We start from the raw sequence: 13468 nt of genomic DNA, 5'->3' as shown, positions 1-13468 counted from the left end.
ATCAAGTCATGCTGAGGAGACTACAAATCATTCTTTATGACTGGAGTTCAAAGGTGAATGTTAGCTGTATGGGTTGAAGCCTCAAACCTGGCTAAGAGAGGCCTGGGGGGACACCAAACAAAAAAAAAGCACTGTGCTAAGCAACAGAATTTGAATATTATCTTACAAACTACACAAAGCGATTCAAAGGCTAAAAGCAGGGGGAAAATAGAAAAAACAAAATTCAGAGCTGGAAGGATGGATTGGGAAAAACCCAGGCTGGAAACAGGTGGAAAGCCTAGGAGGCTTGATAAATGAGGTGAAAAGGGCTGAGCACCAGAAGTAAAGCTACTGTAGCAGGAACATAGAGAAGCACTCACATAAACACCAATAAAAATGTGTTAAGGTTCTCAGCAATTAAAAAGAACAAACTACTGCTACATACAACAATGTGGATGAATCTCAAATGCATTATGTAAGTGAAACAAACCAGACTCAAAAGGCTATTTAAATCCATTTATACACCATTCAGGAAAAGGCAAAATAGGGATAGAAAACAGATCAGTGGTTGCCAGGTGGCAGGGAGGGGGTGACAACAAAGAGGCACAAGGGAATTTTCTGAGCTGATGGAAATGTCCTATTATCTCAGTTGGGGTAGTCGTTATACAACCAAATGTATCTGTCAAAATGGACTGAATTTTACTGCACGTGAATTATACCTCAATAAAAGAAAGAAAGAAAGAAAGAAAGAAAGAAAGAAAGAAAGAAAGAAAGAAAGAAAGAAAGGAAAAACAGGCACCTGGGTGGCTCAGTTGGTTGAGTGTCAGACTCCTGATTTAGGCTCAGCTCATGATCTCAGGGTTCATGGGATTGAGCTCCACATTGGGCTCACTGATGTTAAGGGCCTGCTTGAGATTCTTTCTCCTTCTCTCTCTGTCCCTCCCCAGCTTGCACACATTTGTGCAAGCGCTCTCTCTCTCTCTCTCTCTCTCTCAAAATAGATAAATAAACACAAAAAAATGTGATAAGGTGGATCACAGCCACACTCATTCATTCACATATTGCCAACGTCTGCTATTCCACTACAATAGTAGAATCATATTGTTTCAACAAGGTCCACATGGTCCACAAAGACCAAAATATTTATGATCCAGCCCTTTAAAAAAAGTTTATCAACTCTGCTATAGAGTATTGTCAGCCATTTGTATGGTTCTCATTCAAAACAAAACAAAACAAAACTTAATTGCCCATAAAAGGAAAAGGAAGACAATAACAGAATGTGCATCAATACTCTATTCAAACTAACTGGAGGAAAGAAATTAGTTGTTTTCTTTCTTTCTTTTTTTTTAAATTTATTTATTTTTAAGTTTATTCATTTTTGAGAGAGACAGAGCATGAGCATGAGCAGGGGAGGGGCAGAGAGAGAGAAGGAGACACAGAATCCAAAGCAGGCTCCAGGCTCTGTGCTGACAGCTCAGATGCGGGGCTCGAACGCATGAACCATGAGATTACAACCTGAGCCCAAGTTGGACGCTTAACCAACTGAGCCGCCCAGGCACCCAAGAAATGAGTTGTTTTCTAAATAGATCCTGAATTAAATCTCCCAAAAGGAAAGAGTATATATTCAGTTCTAAATAATAGCCACAGATTTCTTTTTATAAATGTTCACAAAATCCTCATGTTATAATCCCCGCATCTTCCAATTCAACCTATTGTTTAAATTATATATTTGTTGGATATTTTTTCCTATTTTTTTCTTTTTAAGTTTATTTATTTTTGAGAGAGAGACAACGAGAGTGAGTAGGGGAGGGGCAGAGAGAGAGGGAGACAGAATCCCAGGACAGAAGCTGCCCTGTCAGGACACCGCCCGATGCAGGGCTCGATTTCATAAACTGTGAGATCATGATCTGAGCTCAAGTCAAGAGTTGGACACTTAACTGACTGAGCCACCCAGGAGCCCCAATATTTTTTCTTGTTGAAGTGACATGACACTGGCTTTTATTTAAGTAATTAGCTACACTCTATAAAACTGCTTCTTTATATAACTTCTACATGAAACAACTAGCTTTCCCATGTATTTGAAGTGTGAAGCGTGCATCCAAATAATTAGAGATGATATCACTTCTCATTTTAAGCTGCAAAATACGGATAACAAAGCTTGTGGCATTTTTACATAAAAATCAAGCACAGGCACTATGTGAAAAATTTAAAAATGTGGTAAGGAAAAAAATTATGCCAGATGCCTACAAATGATTTTGATATATATGAGTTGCACTCATTTCATTATTAATATTTAAAATGAAGAAATGTAATAGTGTTAGTATGCATAGGCAATAATCACAATGATGATTTTAAAATTAGTTGAGTATAAACTTGAATAACCTTTTCCAATAATGGTGATACATTACAGAGAGTTATCTATACTCTCTTGGTTCTAATAAAGTATATTTGTGAAGCAACTTGGAATAAGGTTGTAGTTTGTGGCTTTACAATTTAATTTGCAAAATTCCCTATGTGTGCAATTGTCACATGCTTAGTAGCACCCTGATGAAATTTACTGAGGTAACTATTCCATACAATTATACAATGTATAATATTTATAATCTTATAATTATGAATAACATTATGCACTATAACTTATCTATGAAATTACAGCAAAGAACATTATGGTTATTGGTCCTCCTAGCATGACTCTGATATTATAGGCAAGAAATATGAAATCATATTTAATAAAAATGTCCCTTCAAATTAGAAGGGACGTTTTATTCTGCTAACTTTTAAAATTTTATAACTGCATTGGGGCGCCTGGGTCACTCAGTCGGTTAAGCGTCAGACTTTGGCTCAGGTCATGATCTTATGGTTTGTGGGTTCGGGCCTGGTGTTGGGCTCTGTGCTGACAGCTCGGATCCTGGAGCCTGCTTCGGATACTGTGTCTTGCTGTCTCTCTGCCCCTCCCCTGCTCATCCTCTGTCTCTGTCTCAAAAATAAATAAAACATTTAAAAAAATTAAAATTTTATAATTGCACTAAATTTTAAACTTTGATGAACTACAATAAATTTTAAAGCACATTCTACACAAAGGAGGTAGGAGACAAGACAACCTCATTATCAAGGAGAAACTGAAGAACACATGAGACAGGAGCCTTGGTGAGCCTGGGACTTGAAAAGGATTGCTCAAGTCAACAATTTTGATGATGATGACATACATTGTTCTTTGAAAATAACTTTTATAATGTAAGAAATTTAAAGGAGCTGAGGTAAGTAAATTCTTAGAGTGTAGCAAACTACTTAAATTCTTAGCTTTATGAAGGTTAGTCTATGTGGGGAAAGAAAAAAATATAAAGAAGACAGGAAGGATCACAGATTGTAGCAAAATAAGAAATCAAGAAAACAAGATGAGTTACACAGAATCATGCAGAAAGGCAGCCTCCAAGGTTGAACATTAACCATTTAAATAAATACAGCTATCTTACAATCCTGATGAGAGAAAAGTACAAAGTCAAGGCAAAGACAAGAAGCAAGCAAATAAATCCAAGACACACAGCAATGAAAACAAAGGAGAGAGAATGAAAGAAATAAAGATACTTCTACTGTATCTGGATGAACAGGAAGAAGTAGAAATTGTAGATTAAAGATAGAGAAGAGAATTTGGTTTGAGTTTAGCTCTAGGAAGAAAAGCTTAACTGAAAAATCAAAATGATTCTAAGACCTCAATCTGTTTTAGATAGTGATTATTTTCATTACAGGTCCCATGAACTTATTTGTGCTTAAATTTCTTATTGGAGCTGACTTGGCTTTTATACAAATAGTACTTTAACAAAAGAAAGATATCTCAGATCTGATGCTGTTTATGATGATGTGGAAAGAAATCTGGAAACATGCCCTTATCTGGTTGTGAAGGAAAAGAATAATAACTTGGATTTCTTTGACACTACGAAATCACTGGCTTCAACACTAAAAAAAGAATAACCATTTAAAAGAATCTGACCTAACACTTGAGCCAAGTGATTTAAGATTTTTATAACCTATTATAAAACTTACTTTATGTACTGCCACAAATCTGTGTTAAGGCTCTGTTTTTCTTTTTCTTCATATGAAATCCAGTTCTAAAAATAGTCAAGTCTAAAAATAAAGCAAAACCCACAGATTAAGTGTAGCTTTATACATGTACAAATAACAGGGAAATCTCCACATCTTCTAGGAAAACAGATGTTGGGTTACTTATTCCCACTAAATTCTCTATGTTGGGTCAAACTTCCAGAATTTTTTCCATATTTTTCATTAATATGGACTGTATTATTATAAAACCCAAACCTGTCTTGAATTCTATTAAATTAGTTCCTCTGTCCCAGAGAGCTCAATGAGCTCTACTAATAAATATGAAAGTACGAACAAAGAGTCTTATATTTGATCTCAGGAGCTTGGTTTCTATCATGAAAACCAACTGATTAACAGTTTAGAAAATCTGCAAATGTCAATACAGTACCTATTGATTCTTTGATCCAGTTCATGGAGACAGACAGAAACAAACTCACCTACATCCCTTTCTGAAGTCTATGCTTTCAGAAATCACTTTTCTTCTAGATATTCCTATAAAGACTAATGAGCAGAAAAGCAAAATTGGAAAAGGAGTTTCAGAATATGTGGTTTATTTGCTTATCTCTGTGCCAGTTTTCCCAATCCTCAATGGTAGCATCTTCCTACCTTTGTTTATCCATAAATCAACAAACTTAACAACAGAGTAAACAAACCACATTAAAATAGTATTTTTGTTAATTTGCTGTCATTCTCCAATAATATATAAGAAGTCTGTTCTCAGCCTCTTAAACTAATGCTTTCAAATGTACAGATAACATTCTCAATGGCAGGATACTTTGGGTACTTTTCCAGTGGAGCTGAGATCTGATGATGGATACATACATACTCTCTTGTTTGGTTCTTCTTTTAATGAAGGGCAGAATGAGGTGACCATAATTTTCACACAGCTCAAACATATAATTTTAGGATGATTTACCACTACCAAATCACCATAAAGTGACTACAAACACCTGAAACTGTACTGTGTGGAAAAATTGATGAGGCATAAATTATTTCCAGCTTTCATTAGAATGAGTGTTTTTATTTTAACATGAAGAAAATAATCATGTGTATAATTCTAGAAATAATACTATTAACAAATTAAGTTAGAGTCACAAAGAAAAGAAATATTGTCCTCAAAAGTTCTTCTCCATATGATTCGAAGTGGTGGCACTTGGAAATACATTGTGCTTGTATTTATCCTTAATCTATAAATGGAAAATAAGATATTTATAGTACAATTTAACTTATTTTACAAATATATCGATGATTTGGGTGTTTCCCCCCCTCCCAATTACTTGGTAGAAAAGTATTTTCATTGGAAATTAAAAAGTTGATAATTAACAGGTTGGTGAGATGATAAAATATCATCCTCAGATCACTTCTAACGAGCTAACGAAAGGATATAGACAGATGAAGTAGCATACTGAGTTAACCATCTGCCTTCTGATCTCTGACAAAGACACCAAGAGGAGTGATTCATAAAAGGGGAGGGTGTTCTTCATGGCATCTGCCATAAATTAAGTTTAAGATATACTCTCTCTCAATTTCCTTAATTGTCTTTAAAAAGCCAGTAGACCTAGAATCAAATCATAAAAACTCATTTCAAAATATATTTTCAGTGAGTTCCAAGACTTGCCACCTTCTATAGAGTGTAGAAATTCATTCTTTTCCCTACATGTGTATATCTAATGACCAAGGATATCACTACTAGTTTAATCTCTTCACCTGAATTTTTCTTAGTGATTTCAGAAATCATATGCTTCTTCATAGATTTTATGTAAACTCTGGCCAATTCAACCAATAGACACAAAGTACCTTAAAGCAGCATTGAAAGGAATCTTCTCAACAGAATCATTTAAAGTATGAGCTGTTAACATTTTCTATAATCCAAAGTCATAATAAGTAACTAGTTTAAACATCATTTTTCAAAAATAAAAACATTTTAACATAAGTATATTTAGTGTCAGTAATAACAAAATTAACTAAAAAATAAACTAAAAAGGCAAACTACAATCTAAAATGTAAGTAAATAATATCACATCCACTCCCCAAACTGTTCAAAAATAAAAATGGAAACTCTGCCATAAGTAAAAAGATACTATAATCAAAGACTAACATATAGAATCGATAAATTACGCAGTATGAAAATGTCTTAGGAGTGATCAATACAAACAAATACACGAGAGAAAAATTTACTGTGTAAAAACACCAGCTGTAAGTTTGATTTTTAATCATACCATATGCAACATGGACATTCACAAAAACAATCTATTCAAAAATACTTAGGAATAAATTTAACCAAGCAGATAAAAGACTTGTACACTGAAAACTATAAGAGACATTATTGCTGAAAGAAATTATTGAAGACAAATATATGAGAAGACATTCATGTTCACAGATTGAAAGACTTAAATATTAAGATGACAATATTACCCAAAGTGATCTATATATTCTGTGAAATTCCTATAAAAATCTCAATAGCATTTTTTTTTCATAAATAGAAAAACCTATCCTAAGATTCATATAGAAACCCAAGGAATGCTGAATATCCAAAACAACCCTGGAAAAGAAAACAAAGTTGGAGGTCTCACACTTCCTTATTTCAAAACTTACTATAAAGCTATAGAAATCCAAACAGTATGAGAATGACATAAGGACAGACAGAGCAATGAAATAGAAGAGAGAGCTCAGAATAAACCCTCACATATATAGTGAATTGGTTTTTGACAAGGATGCTAAGACCATCCTATGAGGAAAAGACTGTCTTTTCAACAAATGGTGCTGGGAAAACTGGATATCCACATGTAAATGATTTGAAGTTGGACCCTTACTTTTCACTGTATACAAAGATTAATTCAAAACAGATCAAAGACCTAAATGTGAGATCTAAAACTGTTAACACTCTTAGAATAAAACAGAGAAAGTTCATGATATTGGACCTAGCAATGATTTACTGTATATAACACCAAAAGCATAGGCAACAATAACAAAAAGATAAATTAGACTTCGTCAAAATTTAAAATTTTTGTGCATCAACAGATAGTATAAAGAGAGTGAAAAGACAACCTACAGAATGGGGAAAAAACATGTGTAAATCATAACAGAAAATGGGTTAATATCCAGAATATATGAAGAACTCCTACAACTCAACAACAAAAAGACAACCCAAATTGAAACACAAGCAAGGAATTTGAATAGGCTTTTCTCCAAATAAGACATACAAATGGTCAATAAGTACATGAGAAGATGCTCAATTTCATTAGTCATTAGGGAAATGCAGATCAAAACTACAATGAGTTACGACTTCACACACTGCTGGTGGGAATGTAAATTGGTGTCACTGCTACAGAAAGCAGTATAGCAGCTCCTCAAAAAGTTAAACACAGAAATACAATATGGTTCAGTAACATCACGTTAACATCCAGGTATATATATAATAAGAGTTGAAAGTAGGGACTCAAACAGATACTTATATACCAATGTTTATAGTCACATTATTCACAAAAATCAAAAGGTAGAAACAACCATGTGTTCACCAATATTTGGATAGAAAAACAAAAGCTAGTATATCCATACAACAGAATATTATTGAGCCATAAAAAGAAATGAAATTCTGATATATGCTATAACATGAATGAACCTTGAAAACATCATGCCAGGTAAAATAGAGACAAAATGACAAAAAAGTGCTTGGTTCTACTTAAATGATGTACCTAGAATAGGCAAATTCATAGGGACAGAAAGTACCATAGAGGTTACCAGAGTCTGGGGTGGGGGATGGGAAGTTATCATTTAATGAATATAGAGTTTCTATCTGGAATACAAAATGTTCTAAAAATAAGTCAGACAAAGAAAGACAAATACCATATGAACTCATTTATATGTGGAATCTAAAAAACAAAACAAAAAAAAGCCAAGACAGACCTATAAATACAGAGAGCAAACTGGTGGTTGCCAGAGGGGAGGAGGGAGGGCGATGGACAAAATGGGTCAAAGGGAACAAGAGATGCAGGAAGGAAACAAAAAAGTTCTGGAAATAGATAGTAGTGATGGCTACACAACATTGTGAATATACTTAAAGCTATTGAGTTGTACACTTAGAAACAGTTAAAATGGCAAATTTCATGTTGTGTGTATTTTTCCACAATAAGAAAATACTCTATTCAGTGAATGCCAAATTATCTCCCATTGCTGCTAAAACCCATTTTATTTCGATTTCCAAATTACTACTAAATGCAGTCTGTGTATGTGCGCACATGCAGGTAAATTGAATCTCTCTTGAAAAACAGACACAGGTGCTGATATGGTGTGCACATTCAACACTCTAAAATGCACTTTCAAAAGTTGCAAGTAATTACAATTGTACTCCAATTTGATTTTTATTTCAGTTATTTATGTAGACCAAAATTAACAGGTCATACATAACTCAAGTAAGAATATCCATAACTTCTACTGATGGTCTAAATATATATGTTTATAGTCCAAGTACTAAAAATGAACATCATACCTGATAGAGCATGATGGGTTCAATGTTGTATCCTAAGTTATCTGCAAAGTTCTTAGCAATGACCGTTTTTCCACAACCCTACAAATGGAAACACAATCATTCAAGGGAGAAGTCAAAACAACCAAAAGTTGGGAAACAGAAATCCGCAGTGAGACTGCTGCTATTCTTACTTTTCCTCCAATTAAACATATGTCCTTAACCATGTGTGACTGCATCATCTCAGCCAGTAGTTGTTTATGGCTTAAAGTCTGTACAAAACGCTCTGATGCACCAGGTTGACTTATTGGCCTGGTCCCAGCTGGCACCTATAATTAAAGAGAAGTAAATATAATATGCATATGTGTTTCCCAAAACATTAGTAAATGAAAGAACATAACTGCCATTTAGAAGCCCCTAATAATCCCTTGCTCAATTCAATTCTGTACTGTTTTTGATATTTCAATAGAGCAGCAACTATTTTCTTATTCACAGATCTGATTATCATTATCATCAACCCTCCAAATCAATCATCCCTCTAAAATTAAAGCCCTGTGCTGTCAGACATTTTCATAATAATCATGTCATTTGGGGGTTATTTATAACTTATAATAACAATGTCACTACTTGAGAATGAAGTTTTTTGTCCAAATTCCAGTGCTAAGTACAGAATTTCAAGTCAGTCTACTGGGACTCTCCAAAGTCACCAATGATGTCCTGATTTCTAAAATCCATGTCCACAAATCCTTTTCCACTCTTAGTTTACAACTCGGAAGTATCTGGTCTTAAAATCTCCCCTCTCATCCTTCACATCTGCTTCTTTTATTTTCTATCTCCTCCTCATTTGTCTCCTGGGGACTCCACTAGGAGATTTCCATGTTCTGCAGAGGACTTGGGGCCCATCATAACAGGAACCCTACAGAATTATAAGTTTGGAAGTGACAAGATTAGATTTGCATTTAAGAAAGATCATCATGGTGGTAACATAGAAGGCTGACCGGAGGGACTGGAGGCAATGAAGTCAGAAAGCCATCACCAAAAAGAAGCAAACAATGAAAGCTTGCTCCCATTTCATGCCTTTGGACACGTCTGAAGTGTCCTGAAGTGTCCTATCACCTTTCCACTCCTGAGCTACTGGAAAACTCCTATGTCATACTTGAAGACAGCTTACTCTATATCCCCACAGCCATTCCAATGCAGTCCTTACTTATCTGCCTCTATTTAGACCATCAGCTTAATGAGGTCATTCATCTGAAGTAGACAGAAGAGTGTAGTGGAAAGTGATCCTGTCTAGAAGTCTCATCTGTGACATTTCTTAGCTAGTAACCATGAATGAATTGATTATCCTCTTTACATCTGTTTTCCAATCTATAAAATGCAGATTATAAAACTTGCCTCCAGGATTATTGGGGGATTTAATGGCATAATGTATTTATGGTATTATATATTTGTCAAGAGACAAATATAGTGACTAATACACAGTAGACACTAATAATTTTTAATACAGAGCCTGGCTCAGAGTAGACATTAATCAATGTTCAGCTTGATAAATGAATAAATGCAGCAACATTAATAAGTATTAATAATATCACATTAGAGCACATAAAAAGTCTATATAATTAAAGTGCGCTGTGGCACATCAGAAGGCAAGCCTTCTTCTTCCCCACATTCACTTACAATTCATTTAAGTCTGTGTTTTTCAAGCTGTGTTTCCTTGTGATAGTTTCCCATCCCCTCTTGGGGTTCTCAGGGCTTTCAAAGGGTTGGAAGAAAGGGAGGCAGAGCAAGCATATAGAGCCCTGTGACCAAATATCCTTCCCTTTTCTAAAACCTCTCCAACCAGAACAGCTCCTCTTTTAACTGTTGCATGTAGTTAAGAAAGATTTTATTTGAAAAGAGTGTTCCACAGCCGCTAAAATATGTTTGAAAACACTATTTCTTATCAAGGACTCAGAATACAAAAGACTTTATTCGGTACTTCATTTGATTTTCCCAGAGATCAACTTTAGTTTTTTATGAGAAACTACGCTTATGTTTCTCCTGAACTTTTCCAGTTTACAAACATACATGACTGTGGATACATGGATAAATACAGATACAGATATACAGATGTGACACTAGAGAGCCAAAGAAGATTTAAAAGGGGATCATAAATGGGCAGAACTTAGCACATCTCAGAAAGTATAAACTTTATCCATTACCTGAATGGTCACTTCTTTTTCTGCAATCCGGACAGTCACAGAAGCTTGGGGGGAATGGCTTTCAGTCAGCCTCTCCACTCTCACAACCTCTTTAGGAAGCACAGAGCTTCCTGAATCTTGGAGTTCAAAGCGCTGCAAAATTACAATAAAATCATGTAATTTACTTTTCATTTTAGTATTAATTTTTTTTAATGTTTATTTATTTTTGAGACAGAGAGAGACAGAGCACGAACAGAGGAGGGGTAGAGAGAGAGAGAGAGAGAGAGAGAGACAGAATCCGAAGCAGGTTCCAGGCCCTTAGCTGTCAGCACAGAGCCCAACGCAGGGCGTGAACCCACGAGCATGAGATCATGACCTAAGCCCTAAGTTGGACGCTCAACCGACTGAGCCACCCAGGCGCCCCTTTACTTTTTATTTTAGTATTAATGTTGGATATCTGGAAGATTCATCTTAATTAGAACTGAAACTCTGTATTATAAAAGTAGAGGTAAAAAATTAATGAGAATTTTTCCTATTTTTACAAAAGTCATTCTACTTAAGCCAATTACTAAAGGTGATATGCAAATCGCTCCTAAGATTTACTCAATGACAAGTAATGAAGTCACTTAATTCCTGAACTGCTAGAAGTTCACAGCCTCCATTTCTTGCTGATCAAAAGTTCCAGTTTCTAGGAAAGGATGATGAGACTCTCGACAGCATGTTAAAGTTAAATAAGACTTATTTTGGTTGATTTCTTAAATCAACTGATGTTGATGTTGCCTGAAATTCATGAAACCAAACTTCCTGGACACCATTCTGCTGTTGGCTTGTGTGATTAGCCTAACTGATTACAATATATGACAACAATCACAGATATTTCCAGTCTCTGGCACAGTGCCTTCTATGGTGTAGGTTCTCAGTACTTGTCAAACTGAGTATAAAGACTAAGACCATTGATTCTTTCTCCATAGAGAACAATTATCAATGTTCTAACACTTGTTTACACACCTCATACCAGCTGGTTATATAAAAATGCACACAAAGAACACAACAAGTAAATGGAAAATGAGAATACTAATAGAAAATTAATTAAATCCTCTGCCCTAGACTAGCAGCATGTTCAATATGAAAAGCTTAATTCATTTTCAGTACAAACAGGCAGAAACTAACCCCTCAAAATCCTACCACAGTTTTAGAACATTATCACTATTGTGAAAGAGTTGAACCTCAATGCAAGGGCAGATCGCTGCTTATTCAACAGAATGCCACAACTCCAGAAAATAGATTTGGGGGAAGAAAATCATTTTCAACCTCAATGTTCTAAGCAGAGGAACCCAATTCAAGTCTTTTTGGTGTCCTAAGTACTTAAGACACTCACTACTCCATTCCTCAAACCTAAGAAAAACTGTCTCTTTGTGCTATCATTTAAAAATATGTTTTATGGGGCGCCTGGGTGGCGCAGTCGGTTAAGCGTCCGACTTCAGCCAAGTCACAATCTCGCGGTCCGTGAGTTCGAGCCCCGCATCAGGCTCTGGGCTAATGGCTCAGAGCCTGGAGCCTGTTTCCGATTCTGTGTCTCCCTCTCTCTCTGCCCCTCCCCCGTTCATGCTCTGTCTCTCTCTGTCCCAAAAATAAATAAACGTTGAAAAAAAAATTTTTTTAAATATATTTTATGTTTTATGTTTTATGCATTTATATGTATAAAATGCATGTACAAGCTGTCCAGTTTTCCCAACACCATTTGTTGAAGAGACTGTCTTTTCCCCATTGCATATTCTTGCCTCCTTTGTCAAATACGAGTTGATCATATAATTGTGGGTTTATTTCTGGGCTATTTTATTCTATTGATCTATGTGTTTATTTCTGTGCCAGTAGCATACTGTTTTGATTACTATGGCCTTGTAGTATATCTTGAAATCTGGGATTGTGATCCCAGTTTTGTTCTTTTTCAAGATTGCTTTGGCTATTTGTGGTTCCATACAAATTTTAGGATTGTTTGTTCTAGTTCTGTGAAAAATACTGTTTATATTTTGATAGAAATTGCATTAAATCTATAGATTGCTTGAGTAGTATGAACATTTCAACAATATTTGGTCTCCTAATCCATGAACATGGAATGTTTTCCATTTGTGTCATCTTCAATTTCTTTCATCAATGTTTTATAGTTTTCAGAGTACAGGTCTTTTGCCTCCTTAAGTTTATTCCTAGGTATTTTATGATTTGGGGTGCAATTATAAATGGGATTGTTTTCTTAATTTCTATTTCTGCTCTTAAGTCTTAAAGACATGCAAAGGATTTCTGTATATTGATTTTGTATCCTGTGAGTTTACTGAATTCATTTATTAGTTCTAGTAGTTTTTTGGTGGGGTCGTTAGGGTGTTCTTTATATGTCATTTGCAAATAGTAAAAGTCTTACTTCTTCCTTACCGATTCTTGTCTGATTGCTGTGGTTAGGACTTCCAGTACTATGTTGAATAAAAGTGGCAAGAGTGGACATCGTTGTCATATTCCTGATTTTAGAAGAAAAGCTCTCAGTTTTTCACCACTTAATATGATTGTTAGCTGTGGGTTTTTCAGATATGGCCTTTAATACGTTCAGGTACGTTCCCTCTAAGCTTATTTTGTTGAGGGTTTTTCTCATGAATGGAAGTTACACTTTGTCAAATGCTTTTCCTGTATCTATTGAAATGATCATATGTTTTTTATCCTTTCTCTTGTTGATGTGAGGTATCATGTTGACTGATTT

General features: G+C 35.1%; 1 protein-coding gene across 3 annotated transcripts in view; it reads right to left on the bottom strand.

Annotated features, from left to right (window-relative positions):
• VWA8 (von Willebrand factor A domain containing 8) overlaps positions 1–13468 on the bottom strand; it is a 363734-nt gene that overhangs the window by 263055 nt on the left and 87211 nt on the right. For all 3 annotated transcript variants that reach the window (XM_047859419.1, XM_047859262.1, XM_047859340.1), the window contains exons 10-12: positions 10744–10875; positions 8737–8871; positions 8567–8644 (exon numbers count right to left, since the gene is read on the bottom strand). In XM_047859419.1, the coding sequence (XP_047715375.1) occupies positions 8567–8644; positions 8737–8871; positions 10744–10875 (345 nt within the window). The remainder of the gene's footprint in view (positions 1–8566; positions 8645–8736; positions 8872–10743; positions 10876–13468) is intronic.

This window comes from Prionailurus viverrinus, chromosome A1 (genome assembly GCF_022837055.1).
Source record: "Prionailurus viverrinus isolate Anna chromosome A1, UM_Priviv_1.0, whole genome shotgun sequence".
Taxonomy (NCBI): Eukaryota; Metazoa; Chordata; class Mammalia; order Carnivora; family Felidae; genus Prionailurus; species Prionailurus viverrinus.
The sequence above is the reverse complement of the archived record's forward strand: the minus strand, read 5'-3'. Positions and strand labels throughout refer to the sequence as shown.